Source organism: Hylobates moloch, unplaced genomic scaffold (assembly GCF_009828535.3).
Source record: "Hylobates moloch isolate HMO894 unplaced genomic scaffold, HMol_V3 SCAFFOLD_11, whole genome shotgun sequence".
In the NCBI taxonomy this organism is placed as follows: Eukaryota; Metazoa; Chordata; class Mammalia; order Primates; family Hylobatidae; genus Hylobates; species Hylobates moloch.
In genome coordinates, this window is record NW_026652286.1 from 49,260,052 (window position 1) to 49,280,520 (window position 20,469).

General features: G+C 47.9%; 2 protein-coding genes across 3 annotated transcripts in view; one reads left to right on the forward strand and one right to left on the reverse strand.

Moving 5' to 3' along the window:
* The window catches only part of MYO7A (myosin VIIA), a 78,350-nt gene extending 71,467 nt beyond the window's left edge, over window positions 1–6,883 (forward strand). For both annotated transcript variants that reach the window (XM_058446844.1, XM_058446846.1), the window contains exons 41-47: window positions 205–292; window positions 478–584; window positions 2,813–2,998; window positions 3,475–3,591; window positions 4,604–4,687; window positions 5,507–5,626; window positions 6,254–6,883. In XM_058446844.1, coding sequence (XP_058302827.1) covers window positions 205–292; window positions 478–584; window positions 2,813–2,998; window positions 3,475–3,591; window positions 4,604–4,687; window positions 5,507–5,626; window positions 6,254–6,343 — 792 coding nt within the window. In that variant the 3' untranslated portion in view covers window positions 6,344–6,883. The remainder of the gene's footprint in view (window positions 1–204; window positions 293–477; window positions 585–2,812; window positions 2,999–3,474; window positions 3,592–4,603; window positions 4,688–5,506; window positions 5,627–6,253) is intronic.
* A 1,703-nt stretch (window positions 6,884–8,586) lies between these two features.
* GDPD4 (glycerophosphodiester phosphodiesterase domain containing 4) overlaps window positions 8,587–20,469 on the reverse strand; it is a 67,514-nt gene continuing 55,631 nt past the window's right edge. Inside the window, 2 exon segments of the mRNA XM_058446843.1 lie at window positions 8,587–8,899; window positions 19,383–19,435. Coding sequence (XP_058302826.1) covers window positions 8,874–8,899; window positions 19,383–19,435 — 79 coding nt within the window. The 3' untranslated portion in view covers window positions 8,587–8,873.

A 20,469-nucleotide genomic window follows, 5' to 3' on the forward strand; every position in this document is an offset into this window, starting at 1 on the left:
ATGACCAATACTCCCAGCAAGAAGTGGGCTCTTCTGGGGACACGCAGCAGGCACATGGGGCAGGGTGGGGCTGACACACACAAACCCATTCTGGCTGGGAGTGGAGTCTTCCCTGAGAAGGAGCTGCCAGACAGGCCTTAGGTGGGAAGGTCAGAAAATGCAGTGTTGCTTAAACTGAGTGTGCTTCGATGGCCCTGTCCCCAGGTCATCAGCGTGCCTGAGAATGACTTCTTCTTTGACTTTGTTCGACACTTGACAGACTGGATAAAGAAAGCTCGGCCCATCAAGGACGGTAATGAGGCCGGGTCCTGGGATCATCTGAGGCCCAGAGCAGGGAGGTGCGGGCTCAGGGCCATGCTGTGAGGCCCACCTAGGCAGGCCTGAGTGAGGGCCTCCTCTGGGGCTGGGGCTGGGCTTGGGACGTGAGCACTCCTCTGTGCAGGGACCCTCTGGGTGACTGACTGCCCTGTGCTGCAGGAATTGTGCCCTCACTCACCTACCAGGTGTTCTTCATGAAGAAGCTGTGGACCACCACAGTGCCAGGGAAAGACCCCATGGCCGATTCCATCTTCCACTATTACCAGGTGGGCACCTCTGCACTCTAGTTGCCTTCATGCACGGCGAGTGTTGCTGTACTTTGGCCCTGAAAGCACAGACCCACTGCCCTTGCCAGGTGTGGGGCCTGTACCAGCCTGGCCTCGAAGGGATTCCTGCCAAGACCACTGGAGCCCCAAGGGACGGCCCAACTCCGATCCTTGTATCTTCTGACTCTTCAGCCCTTAGGGGCTTGACAGTTCCTCCTCTGAGCTTCCGATCCCTACCTGTTCAGGCCCCTCCTTCAGTGCAGGGCTATCCTCTGACTTCGAGATTCTGCTGTTGTAACTGGGTAATTCCAAGGCCTCTGTGCAAACATTTTCTAGCATAGGCACCTGCAGGAAGCCGGGAGGGAAGCTTGCATGTTGAGCCTCTATTATGTGTCTGGCACTCTTCTCTCATTGTGTCCTCCCACCTAACCCCAAGAAGCAGGCATGTTGTCCCCATTTGACAGAGGGACAAACAGACTCAGAGAGGCCACGTGCTGTGATTAGGATCACACAGCTGATAGAACTGGGGTTTGATTCCAGGTCTTCATGACTGCAGGTTGGTGCTCTTTTCTGGGCTCAGCCTGCTTACCATTCTGTGGGAGAAAAACCAAGATGCTGGGAAGGGCAGAGGAGGCAGGGACGGTGGCTGCTGTGGCAGAGAGGACACTGGCCTGGGAGTCTGGGATCTGCCTTTCCTCATGCCCCTCCCCACCCACCCCATGCTGCCCACTGAGTACATGGCCCCTGGACTACCAGTTGCCCCAGAGTCAGCGTTGACATCTGCTCCTCCTGTCCCACGTCCCAAATCACTTGCCTAATGACTGTACCTCCTGGATATCTCTAAAATCCCCCATGTCTCTCCATCACCACCTTCCTAACCTGGGTCAGTCTACCATCGTCTCTGATCCAGAATGGAGGCAGTGACTTTCTCCCTGTTCTCATCCATTTTGGCCCTTCCAATCCTTTCTCCACAGGGTGATCATCCTGCTTTCCAGATTCCCCCAGTGGCTTCCCCTTGCTCTTAGGGCATAACCCCCGTCCTGACCATGGCCCTGCCTGGTGGTGCCGCTGCCTTGCCTTGTACCTGGCTCTCCTTTGGCTCAGCTGGATTGTTTCCACTTCTCGAGTGTGCCACAGGGCCTTTGTAATGTTGGGATGCTCTTCCCTCAGTTCCTTCCCTCACCTACCGAGCTTTTAGATGTCAATCAGCCATCTTATCTTAAAGGAAGTCTGCCCTGTCCTCAAGCCTAGATTAGGTCACCTTGTTATATTCTCTTACAGCACTGTGAAAATTCCTTCAAAGGTTGTCATTACATATCTGTTTGGTATGATTTTTAATGTCTGTCCTTGCCCTGAGACTACAAGTTCCATGGAAGTAAGGAGGGTAGGCATTGTTGCTTAAAGGGCCTGGCTCATAGATGTTCAATGCATACTTGTTGGATTGATGGATGGGTGAATAGGTAAACTGGTGACTCAGTGAACATATAGATGGGAGGATGCTGAGTGAATTGATGGGTGGATATTGGTGAGTGAATTGGTGAGTTAGGTAGGTGAGTGGGTGGATGGGTGGGTAGGATGGATAATGATTGCCTCAGGTCTCTGATTGACAGTGTGTCCTCAGGCCAGCCTCAGTTTCTCTACCTTTCAAATTGTGGATAAGATGATCGTAAGGCTCTAGGAGTCTGTGGGCAGCGCCAGCCCTTCAGAGGCTTCATCTCTGCTCTGGGACCATTCCCCAGCCTAAGTTCCTCTGGTTTTGGGTCTGGAAGTTCAAGGGGGTGGGAGGGCCTCTGCTACTGCTGCTGAAAGCAGCTGATCTCAAGAGAACTCAATGCAAGGAGGCCAGACTGAGAGGCTCTTCCAAAGGAGGATGGGCCCAGGAGGTGAGAGGTATGGAACGGTCTCAGGGTTGCCAGCTGGTCACTCTGAGTTTCTTCATCTTGAAATGGGGCTGCTCATCTCACTGGACTGTTATGGGGGGAAATGAAGTAATAGACATGGCCATGCACTCCAACTGCCAAGTGCTGAGTCTGTGCAGGCAGACTTGCTCTGTCCCTGTCCTGTGCTGTCTCCCCTGGGGGAGCAGTGTCAGCTGAGACTGGAGAGGTGGGTGGGCCCATGTGTGGCGTAAGGTGGTAGACCCCGGTGTTGGGGGTCTTGGTGTGGTGGGAAAGGAGCCCACTTCTGCCAGGTCCCTTCACGCCTGTGACCTGCTCTGTCTCTGGCAGGAGTTGCCCAAGTATCTCCGAGGCTACCACAAGTGCACGCGGGAGGAGGTGCTGCAGCTGGGGGCGCTGATCTACAGGGTCAAGTTCGAGGAGGACAAGTCCTACTTCCCCAGCATCCCCAAGCTGCTGCGGGAGCTGGTGCCCCAGGACCTTATCCGGCAGGTCTCACCTGATGACTGGAAGCGGGTGAGCATGGGGTGGGCAGCGGGAATGGTGGGGCCCTGAATGGGTCTCGGGGCACCCCAGGGGCCAAGGGGGCAGATGCTGGCCAGCAGCCCAGGGAGGTGTGTCTTGTGGTTCCTGTACTTAATGAGGCCGCCCACCCTTGTTCCTCTGCCTGTCTTATCCTTCAGTCCTCCATGCCAAGGACTCAGTGGCCACTTGGCAGTCATTTGCCCTGTCCTGGTTACCATGATAACTTGCTTGTCCTTGATACCCTTTGGTCTGCCTGCCTGGGGCTGAGAAGGGAGGTCGGGAGTCCATTAGCTGAAATATGGGGAGAGCCCTTCACAGCCCCCAGGTCTGCTGTCCCAGGCCTGGCCCTGAGGGTGCAGACGGGGCTGGAGTGGGCAGGGGTGGTGTGGGGAGGACTCTGAGCTGGCCTGCCCTGAGCAGGCCTGTCCCCAGGACTGAGCCCAGCCCTGACCGCCCTGTCCCCATAGTCTATCGTCGCCTACTTCAACAAGCACGCAGGGAAGTCCAAGGAGGAGGCCAAGTTGGCCTTCCTGAAGCTCATCTTCAAGTGGCCCACCTTTGGCTCAGCCTTCTTCGAGGTGAAGGTACACCGTGGGCTTCTCAGAGCAGAGGAGGAGGGGAACAGGGCATTGAGAAAGCACAGAGACTCCTCCCTAGGACTGTGGGAAAGAGCCATGGCCTTGGACACCTGCCCTGGTGAGGGAAGGAGGGCAGCATCCTCAGCCTTGTCCCAGCTTAGCGTCTTAGCTGGGCTAAGTCCTGGGGACGGAGGGACCAGAAGCTCAGCCTGGCAGTGGAGGCAGACATGTAAACAGGCTGGGGTAATGGAGGATGGCCTGTGTTCTGACACAGGGGAGCCCTCACCCAGGTGGCAGAGCTCGGGAGGCTCTGCCGGGTCTGAGGAGGCCTCCTAGAGGAGGTGATATCTGAGCTTTCCAGGGAGACCCTAGAAAGAGTGCTCCTGGCAGCGGTCCCACATAGACAAAAGGCCTGGAGGTGTGAGAACTCAGGTCTGGGAAGGAAATGCAAGTAGTGAGGGCAGGAGGTGAGAGTGGGCTGTGGAGAGCAGCAGCTTGGCAAGCAGGTGAGAGGCTGGGTTTCCTGCAGGGGTGGCCTGCCTTGGAGGGTTTTGAACACAGGTGACATGGCCAGAAAGCCTCTCAGGCTGCGGGTGGAGGAGGGGTCTGAGGGGCACGACAGAGGCAGGAGTATGGTGAGGAGGCTGGTGTGAGAGGACAGGTATGGTCTTGTCACACAGCTAGGATGGGAGGCCTTTTGAGAAGCTCAGCTGTGCGAGGAGAACAGGTAGGTAGCTGGAGGCAGGTGCAGGGTTCAGGAGGCTTTTTCAAGATGGGAGGCCCTTGGGCTGAGAGGGAGGACAAAGCAGAGGATGGCCTGGGGGACCCAGGAAGGGATGTGAGGCAGCACTGAGGGCCCAGCAGAGGTGGAGGCCATAGGTCATGGCAGGGCCGTCAGTACCACATAGGCAACAGGAGAGGCTGACTTTATCCCAGCTGGGGCCAGGCTTCATTCCTGGCTCCAGATGCTTTTCTTGCTCTGGGCCCCCATCTGATACCTTCTCATCTTTTTTTCTAGCAAACTACAGAGCCAAACTTCCCTGAGATCCTCCTAATTGCCATCAACAAGTATGGGGTCAGCCTCATCGATCCCAAAACGAAGGTGAGCAGGGATAAGGTGGCGAGTGGGGGCAGGCTTCTCTGCCTGAACCTTGGACACAGTCCCGGAACGAACCCCACAAGCCCTCCTAGCCACCATCCACCTCCAGATTCATCCACCCATCACATGGCTTCAAAAGCTGTCAGCGTTTGCTGGGACTTTACCCAACGCCTGCTCCACCAAAATTGTTCTCCTGAAGTTACTAACTTCTTCCTATGGAATCTGAGCTCCCTTTAGTACTTGGCCTTTCAGTATCACTGGATGCTCTGCCCATGCGGGTCGTGGGGCTGGCTGTGCAGGGGTGACTGTGCATCTGTGTTTCTGGGCCAGAGCAGCCCAGCTGCACACCCAGAGGGTCCGACTGGACAGGTGGTGAAGAGGGCTCGTGACCACCATCTTTCCATTGGCTTCATGCATCACGCATTCCTGGCTCTCCTCTGTGTCTTGGTCATTCCTTCCCATCCCTTTTGTGCCTGCTCCTGTACACTGTGTTTCCCAAGGCTCTGCCCTGTCTTCTTCTTGGCTCCCTCCTCAAACTCTCCCTGGACCATCTCATTCAGGCCACAGTGTCAGTTCCCTCAGGCCTCCCAATTTCCCAGTTCTGGCCCCAAGTACCCAACAGCCTCCTGGACTTCCTGGGTGTCCAAACCAAGGTGTGGAGGGGGAGACACCTGCTTCCCACCACAGCTGGATGGCAGAGCTGGCTTTTCCCTCTGGCCGTGGGCTCCTCTGAGGGCCTGAGGCCTTCTGTGAGGGCATGTGTGGGCAAGTGAGGCCACAGGGCCCAGGCTGTGCCTCTCCATGCCCTTTCTGCTCCCCCAGGATATCCTCACCACTCACCCCTTCACCAAGATCTCCAACTGGAGCAGCGGCAACACCTACTTCCACATCACCATCGGGAACTTGGTGCGCGGGAGCAAACTGCTCTGCGAGACGTCACTGGTGAGGGCGCGTCCTGTTGGGCCTGGTGGGCTCCCTGCCTTGCCTGCAGCTTAGCCAGCCTCCCGGGGCCTGGAACAAACACAGTAGTGTGCAGCTAGGCCTGGGGTCATGGGCAAGGGTCATGCTGGGGCCAAGGTCAGGTCAGTTTGAGGCTCAGCTTAGGTCTGGGGAAGGGACTTAATCTGGGGCTGAGGAACAGATCCCTCGTTCAACAACTGTTGTTTGAGTGCCTTCAGTATCTGGGGATTGAGCCCACGGTGACAGCCCTTTAGCCCCCCGAGTTCAATAGTGGAACCATTAACAATGAGACCTCCTGGACCAAGCTCAAACTTCCAAGGCATAGCTCAACTAAGAGCCAGTAGAGTCACTCCTGGAGGGAGGGATCCATGACTTGAGGGACTCACAAGCTAGGGGCTTAATGTGGGGTCATAACAGTGTAGAACCTTAGCCATCTGGCTGGATGAATTCAACCCTTCAACTGTGCAGATGGGAGATAAGCCCTGAGTGGGAGGGATTTGCCTTTGTCCTGGGTTCTGCCCGTTGCAGATTCCTGGGAGCTGTGCTATGGTCTGAGTGGCTGGTCCTGTCCCACCGTGTGCTCGCTTATCTTCTCACCCCTGCTTCCAGGGCTACAAGATGGATGACCTCCTGACTTCCTACATTAGCCAGATGCTCACAGCCATGAGCAAACAGCGGGGCTCCAGGAGCGGCAAGTGAACAGTCAGGGGAGGTGCTGGTTCCATGCCTGCCCTCGAGGCAGCAGTGGGCTCAGGCCCATCAGCTACCCCTGCAGCTGGGGAAGACTTATGCCATCCCGGCAGCAAGGCTGGGCTGGCCAGCCACCACTGCCCATACCGACTGGGCCTCTGATGTTCTTCCAGTGAGGCATCTCTCTGGGATGCAGAACTTCCCTCCATCCACCCCTCTGGCACCTGGGTTGGTCTAGTCCTAGCTTGCTGTGGCCTTCCCGGTTGTGAGAGCCTATGATCCTTAGATGTGTCTCCTGTTTCAGACCAGCCCCACCATGCAACTTCCTTTGACTTTCTGTGTACCACTGGGATAGAGGAATCAAGAGGCCAATCTAGCTCTCCATACTTTGAACAACCAAACCAAATGTGCATTGAATACTCTGAAACCGAAGGGACTGGATCTGCAGGTGGGATGAGGGAGACAGACCACTTTTCTATATTGCAGTGTGAATGCTGGGCTCCTGCTCAAGTCTCCCCTGATCACCTCAGGGCATAAAGCATGTTTCATTCTCTGGCCCGACAGTGTCTTTGCTCAGGGAGGGGAAGTGGAAGGGAAGGGCATGTGGGGTCAAGACAGGGCCTTGCAGGGGAGCAGCCTACATAACGACTTCTTTGGTCTTTACCTGCTTGGGCCAAGCTGGTCTGGGTTTGGGGGTTGGGGAGCTTGAGCTCAAGATGTGCTTTAAGTGGCTTAAAGGGACCAGCTGAGATTGGGATGGGTTGGGAGGAAGTGCTGGACATCAGGCTGGGAGGTGAGGACCTAAGTGCAAGAGCTGGGGGTCTAGAGGAGGAATCAGCTTCTGGGCTGTAACTAGGGCCAGTGGAGCCACAGCGGCCCTTGCACCTGCCAGAAACATCTTGGCTCATCAAGACATGTCCAAGAACCCCGAGAACAATGCTGCCTTGGGTTAAATCTTCATGTCCAGTGGGTGCCAGTAAAATGTTACTTTGTGACCAGCATGGGACAACCAGGTTTGGCCATGACTCTGGAGTAGGGCTGCCAGTGGGGGCTTCAGACGGGGAAGGTGTGACTTAGGGGTGGGGCATCCTCAGGCTGTGGCTGGGATGAGCACCTAGAGAAGTGATAGTGGAGAATCCCCTTGCGGGGAGGGTTTGTGATCTGCCCTCGAGGTCCCATACTTCAGCAGAGCCAGGTCCTGCTTCATCAGCATCTATGTGCCTGTCTACCCCACAGGGAGTGCTATTCCTGATCTCCTCAGCTGTTTGTTAGTGTAGGACTGGCTGGTGTGTGCAAATGGAGGCCTCAAACCAGAGAGCCCTGCTTTCTGGGATGGTAACATGGCTGTTTGTTAGAGGACACAGCTCTACAGGTAGCCCAGGAGAAATCTGAGCCAGAAGGAAGGTGCTGTGGTAGTCTGCCTTATACCACCATCATAAAGAGGAGGCTCAGGTCCAGAAAGGATGTGTAAGTGGGAAGAGCTCAACTCGCTGCTTCTAGCTTTGGGCTGCCAGACAGAAGGGGCTCCAGATACTTGTTCTAAGCTCTGGTTTCCCCTCAAGGCCAAAAGCTCTTGAGAGTACATGGATTGTGCCCACCCTCTTACTGGGGAATCAGCAAACCACAAGCTATCAGGAAGTAGCCCACTGCACCATAGAGCAGATAATGTGGGGTGGGGATGAGATCTTTGTCCCTGACCCATGCCCCTCTCATTCCGTGGCCCAGAGAATGAGATCACTCAGATGGCATCACTATTGCCCCCATCCCCCAGCCTTCATCACCCTGGTTGATCACGAGGGGTCCAAAGAATAGACCACTACCTCTGGCTTCCTGAGAGGTTGCCTTTACTTATATGCACAGTCACTCCTTTAGCAGAGAATATTATGGAGGTGTTAGGATGAGATAAACTTGACAGCAACCAGTTCCAAGACCACACACAACAGTTCTCCCCTTGCCTAGCCCCTTGAGATGCATTCTTGATAGAAAGTGAGAGCAGAATGGTTCCCCTGAGAGCCTCAATGGCCCTTCTGTGTGCCTTTATCAACCACTCCCCACCATCACCACCCTTAGGCAGAGAGAGGAAGAGGAAGAAGCAGGGGAGATGTGGCTAATTCTTCTTTGGAAACACAGAAGGCTATGTCAGATGCAGTGGAATATATTGTGACATAGGATTATTTGGAGTATTCAGCCAAGGGGATCTCTTAGAGGTCTCTTATTTAAGGATAGGGGACCTCTATGGAGGGCATGGTTGGCTTATCCACCTTCAGGGTGGGCAATGTAGTCTGAAAGGTAGCCTCACTTGTAGCCTACCTGGTGGGTGCTTGGGTGAGTTCAAAGACCGTGGTGGGCATCGGTGGTTGAATGTCATGCTTGCCAGGCTTCAAAGGTGTGACAGCATTCTTGATAGGTAGTAGTTGTTTCTTGGATGGTGCTGCAAAATTGAAATGGCCTTGGTGTTCCTTTCCACTCTTGGGTAAAGCTGGGTAGAGGGCTGCTAAAGTCCAAGGACTTTCCACAACTCGGGCAGGAGGTTTCATGGCTATGTGCAAATCTTCCTCATTCTCACTGTGGGATAGAAAAGACACAAACACAGATTCCTCAAATGTCAGTTCTCCACTCTCTGTCAGTCATGTGTGAAATTCAAGTTATCTCTTAAATGTTAGCCACTCCCTTACCCTTTCAGGTCCTTTCCTCCAAGCTCTCTCCTCTACCTCAGGCTTTGTGCAAACCTTATTATGGCCCTCCAATTCAGCCTAGGGCTGGGGCTTAAGAGTCTACTGCATGAGGCTCTAGCTCACCATGGAAGTCCTCAGAAAGCAGAGACTGACATTTGCTTAAAGTTCATGTATTCCATAGCCATTAAATTAGTTTAGAAAAATGAGGGTTTCCCTCAATTAAAATGAGGGCTTTTTAAAGGGCAGAGACTTTGTCTTGCTTGCCACTACATATACAGTGCTTACAAGTGTTTGTCACACAGTAAATGCTCAATAAATAATTTCTGTCCAACAGAAAAAAAAATTAGATGGTAGATACTTCTAATAATAGAGCTAGGAGATCAAGACCAATCCTTCTCCCAAAGACAAAAGCTGGATGATACACAAAAGCAAGAAAACATCTTAAAATTATCTAGGCATTTACAATATACAGAGAAATTGCGTGGCCAAAATCTAGAAGAGTGTGAGAATTCAAAGAAGCCCAGAACTCAGGTTTTGTTTTGTGCTTAGATTTACATTTTTATTACTTTAATTTTTAAAAGTTTTAGTTGTTATATTCAAAGCTTTTTAACCTGAGTGTAATTCAATCTGGATGAAACAGCTACAAACATGAGCTTCCATTTTTTTTTGTCAGCTTTATAGGAGAAAGGGAATTTTTAGTGGATTTGAATGGAATTTTTAGATCAATTCCATGACAATATCTTTATAATATTTTCTAATTCATGAACATGATTGCTCCATTTATTTGGGTATTCTCTCACTAAAGTTTTGTAGTTTTTAGTGATCAATCATATGCCTTCCCTTATGAAGGCTTTTTTGATTAAAGTCTATTTTTTCTGATATATTTTTCTGATCTAAGGGATATATACCAGAGGCTGCGAATCTTTGGGCTTATCATAGGATAGTTACCGCTCTTTTTTTTTATTATTAAAGTTCTTGGGTACATGTGCACAATGTGCAGGTTTGTTACATATGTATACATGTGCCATGTTGGTTTGCTGCACCCATCAACTCGTTATTTACATTAGGTATTTCTCCTAATGCTGTCCCTCCCCCATCTCCCCACCCCATGACAGGCTGTGGTGTGTGACGTTCCCCACCCTGTGTCCAAGTGTTCTTATTGTTCAATTCCCTCCTATGAGTGAGAACATGTGGTGTTTGGTTTTCTGTCCTTGTGATAGTTTGCTCAGAATGACGGTTTCCAGCTTCATCCATGTCCCTACAAAGGACATGGACTCATCCTTTTTTATGGCTGCATAGTATTCCATGGTGTATGTGCGCCACATTTTCTTAATCCAGTCTATCACTGATGGACATGTGGGTTAGTTCCAAGTCTTTGCTATTGTGAATAGTGCCGCAATAAACATACGTGTGCATGTGTCTTTATAGTAACATGATTTATAATCCTTTGGGTATATACCCAGTAATGGGATCACTGGGTCAAATGGTATTTCTAGTTCTAGATCCTTGAGGAATCACCACACTGTCTTCCACAATGGTTGAACTAGTTTACAGTCCCACCAACAGTGTAAAAGTGTTCCTATTTCTCCACATCCTCTCCAGCACCTGTTGCTTCCTGACTTTTTAATGATGGCCATTCTAACTGGTGTGAGATGGTATCTCATTGTGGTTTTGTTTTGCATTTCTCTGATGACCAGTGATGATGAGCATTTTTTCATGTGTCTGTTGGCTGCATAAAGGTCTTCTTTTGAGAAGTGTCTGTTCATGTCCTTTGCCCACTTTTTGATGGGGTTGTTCTTGTAAATTTGTTTGAGTTCATTGTAGATTCTGGATATTAGCCCTTTGTCAGATGGGTAGATTGCAAAAATTTTCTCCCATTCTGTAGGTTGCCTGTTCACTCTGATGGCAGTTTCCTTTGCTGTGCAGAAGCTCTTTAATTAGATCCCATTTGTCTATTTTGGCTTTTGTTGCCATTGCTTTTGGTGTTTTAGTTATGAAGTCCTTGCCCATGCCTATGTCCTGAATGGTATTGCCTAGGTTTTCTTCTAGGGTTTTTATGGTTTTAGGTCTAACATTTAAGCCTTTAATCCATCTTGAATTAATTTTTGTATAAGGAGTAAGGAAGGGATCCAGTTTCAGCTTTCTACATGTGGCTAGCCAGTTTTCCCAGCACCATTTATTAAATAGGGAATCCTTTCCCCATTTCTTGTTTTTGTCAAGTTTGTCAAAGATCAGATGGTTATGGATGTGTGGTGGTATTTCTGAGGGCTCTGTTCTGTTCCACAGGTCTATATCTATCTCTGTTTTGGTACCAGTACCATGCTGTTTTGGTTACTGTAGCTTTGTAGTATAGTTTGAAGTCAGGTAGCTTGATGCCTCCAGCTTTGTTCTTTTTGCTTAGGATTGTCTTGGCAATGCCTTGTAAGTTGGATTCCTAGGTATTTTATTCTCATTACAGCAATTGTGAATGGGAGTTCACTCATGATTTGGCTGTTTGTCTGTTATTGGTGTATAGGAATGCTTGCGATTTTGTATCCTGAGATTTTGCTGAAGTTGCTTATCAGCTTAAGGAGATTTGGGGCTGAGACTATGGGGTGATTTTGTATCCTGAGACTTTGCTGAAGTTGCTGATCAGCTTAAGGAGACTTTGGGCTGAGATGATGGGGTTTTCTAAATATACAATCATGTCATCTGCAAACAGGGACAATTTGACTTCTTCTCTTCCTAATTGAATACCTTTTATTTCTTTCTCGTGCCTGATTGCCCTGGCCAGAACTTCCAACACCAGGTTGAATAGGAGTGGTGAGAGAGGGCATCCCTGTCTTGTGCCAGTTTTCAAAGGGAATGCTTCCAGTTTTTGCCCATTCAGTATGATACTGGCTGTGGGTTTGTCATAAATAGCTCTTATTATTTTGAGATACATTCTATCAATACCTAGTTTATTGAGAGTTTTTAGCCTGAAGGGCTGTTGAATTTTGTCAAAGGCCTTTTCTGCATCTATTGAGAAAATCATGTGGTTTTTGTCATTGGTTCTGTTTATGTGATGGATTACATTTATTGACTTGTGTATGTTGAACCAGCCTTGGCATCCCAGGGATGAAGCCAACTTGATCTTGGTAGATAAGCTTTTTGATGTGCTGCTGGATTCAGTTTGCCAGTATTTTATTGAGGATTTTCACATCAATGTTCATCAGGGATATTAGTCTAAAATTCTCTTTTTTGGTTGTGTCTCTGCCAGGCTTTGGTATCAGGATGATGCTGGCCTCATAAAATGAGTTAGGGAGGATTCCCTCTTTTTCTATCGATTGGAATAGTTTCAGAAGAAATGGTACCAGCTCCTCTTTGTATCTCTGGTAGAATTCGGCTGTGAATCCGTCTGGTCCTGGACTTTTTTTGGTTGGTAGGCTCTTAATTATTGCCTCAATTTCAGACCCTGTTATTGGTCTATTCAGGGATTCAACTTCTGAATTCAGGTGGGTAACCCAACCTTTCTCACTTTAGTTTTGGGAGGGTGATCTTTGCTGGTTTAGTCTTGGGAGGATGTCCAGGAATTTATCCATTTCTTCTAGATTTTCTAGTTTATTTGCATGGAGAGTTTATAGTATTCTCTGATGGTAGTTTGTATTTCTGTGGGATCAGTGGTGATATCCCCTTTAGCATTTTTTATTGTGTCTATTTGATTCTTCTCTCTTTTCTTATTAGTCTTGCTAGTGGTCTATGAATTTTGTTGATCTTTTCAAAAAAAACAGCTCCTGGATTGATTTTTTGAAGGGTTTTTTTGTGTATCTCCTTCAGTTCTGCTCTGATCTTAGTTATTTCTTGCCTTCTGCTAGCTATTAAATTTGTTTGTTCTTGCTTCTCTAGTTCTTTTAATCGTGATGTTAGGGTGTCAATTTTAGATCTTTCCTGCTCTTGTGGGCACCTAGTGCTATAAATTTCCCTCTACACCCTGCTTTACATGTGCCCCAGAGATTCTGGTACGTTGTGTCTTTGTTCTCATTGGTTTCAAAGACCATCTTTATTTCTGGCTTCATTTCGTTATTTACCCAGTAGTCATTCAGGAGCAGGTTGTTCAGTTTCCATGTAGCTGTGCAGTTTTGAGTGAGTTTCTTAATCCTGAGATCTACACTTTGATTGCACTGTGGTCTGAGAGACAGTTTGTTGTGATTTCTGTTCTTTTACATTTCCTGAGGAGTGCTTTACTTCCAACTATGTGGTCAATTTTGGAATGAGTGCAATGTGGTGCTGAGAACAATGTATATTCTGTTGATGTGGGGTGGACAGTTCTGTAGATGTCTATTAGGTCCGCTGGGTGCAGAGCTGAGTTTAAGTCCTGGATATCCTTGTTGACCTTCTGTCTCGTTGATCTGTCTAATATTGACAGTGGGATGTTAAAGTCTCCCACTATTATTGTGTAGGAGTCTAAGTCTCTTTGTAGGTCTCTAAGGACTTGCTTTATGAATCTGGGTGCTCCTGTATTGGGTGCATATATATTTAGGATAGTTAGCTCTTCTTGTTGAATTGATCCCTTTACCATTATGTAATGGCCTTCTTTGTCTCTTTTGATCTTTTTGTTGGTTTAAAGTCTGTTTCATCAGAGACTAGGATTGCAACCCCTGCTTTTTTGCTTTCCATTTGCTTGGCAGATCTTCCTCCATCCCTTTATTTTGAGCCTATGTGTGTCTCTGCACATGAGATGGGTCTCCTGAATACAGCACACTGATGGGTCTTGACTCTTTATCCAATTTGCCAGCCTGTGTCTTTTAATTGGGGCATTTAGCCCATATACATTTAAGGTTAATATTGTTATGTGTGAATTTGATGCTGTCATTATGATGTTAGCTGGTTATTTTGCTTGATAGTTGATGCAGTTTCTTCCTAGCCTTGATGGTCTTTACAGTTTGGCATGTTTTTGCAGTGGCTGGTACCAGTTGTTCCTTTCCATGTTTAGTGCTTCCTTCAGGAGCTCTTGTAAGGCAGGCCTGGTGGTGACAAAATCTCTCAGCATTTGCTTGTCTGTATTTTATTTCTCCTTCAGTTATGAAGCTTAGTTTGGCTGGATATGAAATTCTGGGTTGAAAATTTTTTTAAGAATGTTGAATATTGGCCCCCACTCTCTTCTGGCTTGTAGAGTTTCTGCCGAGAGGTCAGCTGTTAGTCTGTTGGGCTTCCCTTTGTGGGTAAACCCAACCTTTCTCTCTAGCTGCCATTAACATTTTTTTCCTTCATTTCAACCTTTGTGTATCTGACGATTATGTGTCCTGGGGTTGCTCTTCTTGAGGAGTACCTTTGTGGTGTTCTCTGTATTGCCTGAATTTGAATGTTGGCCTGTTGGCCTGCCTGGCTAGGTTGGGGAAGTTCTCCTGGATAATATCCTGAAGAGTGTTTTCTAATTTGGTTCCATTCTCCCCGTCACTTTCAGGTATACTAATCAAATGTAGATTTGGTCTTTTCACATAGTCCCATATTTCTTGGAGGCTTTGTTCATTTCTTTTTACTCCTCTCACTTCATTTCATTAATTTGATCTTTAATCACTGATACCCTTTCTTCCACTTGATTGAATCAGCTACTGAAGCTTGTGCATGCATCACATAGTTCTCATGCCATGGTTTTCAGCTCCATCAGGTCATTTAAGGTCTTCTCTACATTTATTCTAGTTAGCCATTCGTCTTTTTTCAAGGTTTATAGCTTCCTTGCAATGGGTTCGAACATCCTCCTTTAGCTCGGAGAAGTTTGTCATTACCAACCTTCTGAAGCCTACTTCTGTCAACTTGTCAAAGTCATTCTCCATCCAGCTTTGTTCTGTTGCTGGCAAGGAGCTGCAATCCTTTGGAGAAGAGGCACTCTGGTTTCTCCCCATCTTTGTGGTTTTATCTACCCTTGGTCTTTGATTATGGTGACCTACAAATGGGGTTTTGGTTATGGATGTCCTTTCTGTTGACGCTATTCCCGTTTGTTAGTTTTCCTTCTAACAGTCAGGTCCCTCAGCTGCAGGTCTATTGGGAAAGTTTGCTGGAGGTCCACTCCAGACTGTTTGTCTGGGTATCACCAGCAGAGGCTGCAGAACAGCAAATGTTGCTGCCTGATTCTTACTCTGGAAGCTTCATCTCAGAGGGGCACCTGGCTGTATGACCTGTCAGTCGGCCTCTACTGGGCGGTGTCTCCCAGTTAGGATACACAGGGGTCAGGGACCCACTTGAGGAGGCAGTCTGTTCTCAGAGCTCAAACGCCGTGCTGGGAGAACCACTACTCTCTTCAAAACTGTCAGACAGGGACGTTTAAGTCTGCAGAAGTTGCTGCTGCCTTTTGTTCAGCTATGCCCTGCCCCCAGAGGTGGAGTCTACAGAGGCAGGGGCTTCCTTGAGCTACAGTGGGGTCCACCTAATTTGAGCTTTCTGGCTGCTTTGTTTACCTACTCAAGCCTCAGCAATGGCAGACGCCCCTCCCCCAGCCAGGCTGCAGCCTTGCAGTTCCATCTGGACTGCTGTGCTAGTGGTGAGCAAGGCTCTGTGGGTGTAGGACCCGCTGAACCAGGCACGGGATATAATCTCCTGGTGTGCTGTTTGCTAAGACCGTTGGAAAAGTGCAGTATTAAGGCTGGAGTGTCTCGATTTTCCCGGTACAGTCTGTCATGGCTTCCCTTGACTAAGAAAGGGAAATCCCCTGACCCCTTGCATTTCCCAGGTGAGGTGATGTCCCGCTCTGCTTCTGCTTGCCCTCCATGGGCCGCACCTACTGTCCAACTGGTCCCAATGAGATGAGCCAGGTACCTCAGTTGGAAATGCAGAAATCACCTGTCTTCTGTGTTGATCATGCTGGGAGCTGCAGACTGGAGCTGTTTCTATTCAGCCATCTTGGAACAGACCTCAGGATAGTTACCTCTCTTGATTAGGTTATGCTATATGACAAAGGTTCTGGGATAATTACTCCGATGATTTACATTACATTACATAGATGTCATCATAGCAGACTGGAGAGAGATTCTCTTGCTGGCTTTGAAGAAGTAAGCTGCCATGTTGTGAGGACCATGTGGGTAGGACTTGAGGGTCACCTCTAGGAGCTCAGACCAAAACCCTGCTAACGGCCATTGAGAAAATAGAGATGACTTCACTTCTACAACTATGAGGAACTTAATTCTGCTAACAAGCAGTGAGCCTGGAAGAGGACCATAAACCTCAAATAAGATTGTAGCCCCAATTGCTACCGTGTAAAGACTAAGTAAAGGAACTGTCTAACCCATGTCTGTGAGATAATACATTTGTATAGTGTTAAGCTGCTAGGTTTGAAGTAATTTTTTAAAATATAGCAATAAAAAACTAATATAGGCTGGGCAGGGTAGCTCACATCTGTAATTCCAGTGCTTTAGGAGGCCAAGGCAAGCCGACTGCTTGAGGTCAGGAGTTTGAGATCAGCCTGGGCAACATAGTGAGATGCCATCTCTACCTTTTTTTTTTTTTAAATTAGCCAATCATAGTGGTTTGTGCCTGTGGTCACAGATACTAGGGAGGCTAAGGCAGGAGGATTGTTTGAGCCCAGGAGTTTAAGGTTGCAGTGAACCATGATCATGCCACTATACTCCAGACTTGGGCGAAAGAGTGAGACCTTGCCTCTGAACAAACAAGCAAAACAAAAAACTAGTACACACAGCAATAGAATCTATCTAAAAATAAAGGAAATTAATTAAATATTTTAAATGACTACTCAGAAGACTGAGGCAGGAGAATCGCTTGAACCTGGGAGGTGGAGGCTGCAGTGAGCTGAGATCATGCCACTGCACTCCAGCCTGGGTGACAGAGCAAGACTCTCTCTCTCAAAAAAAAAAAAAAACAAAAAAAAAAACAGTCTCAGTAACCTATGGGATAATATACTAACAGCTATGTAACTGGAATCCCAGAAGGCAGTGAGGGAGCAGAGGCAGAAGAATATTTGAAAAAATAAAGACTAAAATTATGTCCAATTTGATGAAAATTATACTCCGACAGATCTAAGAATTTCAGCAAACCCTAATCAAGACAGTCTGTCTCTCTCTCTCGCTCTCACATACACACACATGCACCAAGTTAAGCCATAATCAAACTACTAAAAACCAGTACTAAAAGGAATAATCTTAAAATGTAGCCAGAGGAAAAAAGACACGTTACAAACAGAAGAACAGGGGTAAGAAAACTGAAAACTTTACATAAGAAATTACATAAGACAGAAGACAACAAAATTGACTTAAATTGCTGAAAAATACCCGCTCACACTAGAGGCGCCTTCTGGGGGTAGACATGGCATCAGTAGGTGCAGTAGTACGTGCCCATCCTGGAGGTGGTATGGGGCAACACATGGCACTCTATATTTAGCAAATAAGGCTCCATTCTCCTCAACTTGAATGGATCTGGGCTGTGGTTATGGCTGAGGTCCTGACTTCTGTCTAGTCTTCCTTGGTCCTTCCCTGATTCTAAACTTGGTCCTGCACCTTCTAGATATCTCTTTGAGGTACCCAAATAGCTTTCCAATGCCTTTTCTTTCTGCTTAGATCAAGAAAAACTGGTTTCTGTAACAGGCAACCTAAGAGCTCTTAAAAACGGAAAATGCTTCATTTATTTTCTACTCACCATTTCAACACAGTAGTGGGTAGGGTCAAGTTAACTGAGTACTTTTTCTAAGCCACCTCTTTTATCTAGGTTTATATAGTTTTTCAATTTTACTTTCAAAACTTCTTTCCCAGCCATGTTTCCTCCTCATCTCCATGTTCTTTCACTGCTTGGCTGGATTATTATTATGGGCTGAATTATGTCCCCCCCAAATCCAATTTCATATGTCAGAGTCCTAACCCTCAGTGTGACTGTATTTGGAGATAGGGTGCTTCAGGAGTAATTAAAGTTAAATGAAGCCATAAGGGTGGGGCCCTAATCCAACAGGACTGGTGTCCTTATGAGAAGAGGAAGAGAGACCAGAGATCCTGCTCTCCCCAGCACACACAGAGGAAAGGCCATGTGAACACACAGTGAGAAGGCAGCTGTATGCAAGCTAAGAAGATAGTGCTCACTAGGGCTCCTCACCAAATTTGCCAGCACCTTTATCTGGGATTTCTAGCCTCCAGAACTGTGAGAAAATAAATTTCTGTTGTTCAAGCCACCCACTCTATGGTATTTTGTTATGGCAGCCCTAGCTTACTAAGGAACAACTACTGATATAATCATAAGCTAGCTGGAATCATGAGTTAGCTTCAGACTTCTTAACATAGCCAGTAGAGTGATCTTAAATTCCATGTAACTTGTAACTCAAGTAACCATGTAACTTGAGATCGCCCTGCCTCAGACCTGGGTAAACTTGGCTTAAACCTTCAGTTTCACAGCATATGAAAGACCATTGCCTTCTATTTAATTTATTCAAATTTCTAAACTTAGTTTTTCATGATCCCTGTGGATTCATTCCTGCAACCCTAAGTGTTTCATCAGTTCCACTCATCTGCCAGCTGGTTCATGGAATATCAGGAGCTTGACCATTGTCCATAAGAAATTAAATTAACTCATGATTTTGTGACTGTTCCAACTTTAAGTCTCCAGGAGTTGCGGAAGGAAATTATATCCCACACCGCACCGTCTTCTGCCTCCTAATTGGTTTCCCTTTGACACTGCATTGGCTTCCAAAACCAGTAACTTACTGTGTGATCACCCTCACAACCCTCAGAGAAATAAACTCTAGCATCCCTTCCCCTTACTAAGCCTAATTCACTTCCTCAGCCCCTTACACAGAAATCTAACCATATCACTTCCTTGTGTGAATGAAAGCGATATGCCATCTCCTAATTGCCAATATGCCGTGACTTGACTCTAGTTCAGCAATTCCAGGACCGCTGAAGTTTTCTTCCTGTAGCCTCCAACATATATCACCCACAAGTGATACCCATAAAGCACCTTCCCCCTAATGGGTATGGCAGCTACTCTGTCCTGGACCTAGATGCCTGGCCCAATGATGTCAATGCTATACTTTTACCTTCTTCCTCACTGCTCTTTGAGGACCAGCCCCTCTCCTCTCTCAGGCCACCCTCCACAGACATCTTTCAGTTATCTTCGGCCCCTCTCTAAGTGCCTGGCACGAAGTGTGGACTCAGTGGCTGTATGATACATGAATATATGGAGAAGTAAACACCCATGCTTGAAATCTTCCAGGGGGCCTCACTGCTTAGAGGATGAAATCCAAAATCTGAAGACTGATGTACAGAGTCCTCCAGAGTCTGTGCCCAGCCTATACTTCCCCTGGTCCCTCCCCCGAACCCCAACCCCAGCTTTCCAGACACCCTCAGCTCTTGTCAGGGACATGAAAAGCTGCCTCTGTCTCCAGGAAGCAATGGGTAGGGATGAAGAGACAGGAGTGACTTTACCTGTGGGCGTGCTGGAGGTTTCAAACCATTTTTCTTTTTTAGTCTCTCTCCGCCTAGAAGGAAGCAGACCATCCATGAAATGAAGGGGTCTAAAGAACCATGGTCTCCTCTAACGTTCCTCCTCCAGGATCTTCTTCCCCCTTCCATGTTGAAACTTACAATCCTATAGCATTTGCCTGCAAGGATTCCCAAATGTCATTTTCTTCTACGGATAAAAAGATTATGGGCGAGGCACAGTGGCTCACACCTGTAATGCCAGCACTTTGGGAGGCTGAGGCAGGCAGATCACCTGAGGCAAGGCCAACATGGTGAAACCCCATCTCTACTAAAAATACAAAAATTAGCCAGGCATGGGCCAGGCAGGGTGGCTCACCCCTGTAATCTCGGCACTTTGGGAGGCCGAGGTGGGCAGATCACAAGGTCAGCACTTTAAGACCAGCCTGACCAATATGGTGAAACACCACCTCTACTAAAAGTATTTTTTTAAAAATTAGCTGGGCGTGGTGGTGCCTGTAGTCCCAGCTACTCGGGAGGCTGAGGCAGGAGAATCGCTTGACCCAGGAGGTGGAGGTTACAGTGAGTTGAGATCCTGCCACTATACTCCAGCCTGGGTGACACAGCAAGACTCCGTCTCAAAAAAAAAAAAATTTAGCCAGGCGCAGTGGCAGGCGCCTGTAATCCCAGCTACTCGGGAGGCTGAGGCAGGAGAATCACTTGAACCCAGGAGGTGGAGGTTGCAGTGAGCCAAGATCATGCCACTGCATGCCACTGCACTCCAGCCTGGGCAATAGACTGAGACTCCATCGCAAAAAAAAACAAAAAAACAAAAAAACAAAAAAGATTATGGCCCAGAAAGAAGCAGTTGTTTTCCCAGGGTCACCTAGCAACTAAGGGACAAAGCCAGAGCTAAAACCCAGTCTTCCTGGTTTATGAACTTGCTCTTTGCACACTGCTATGCCGTTTCATGGAAGATGGGAAGGTGGAGGCACTTGTTCTGGACAATATTCAAGCCCTGTCCTCTTTCAACTGCCCCACATTGAATCCATAGTAATAGGCTTGACTAAGCTTTAGTGACAGTCCCTATCCT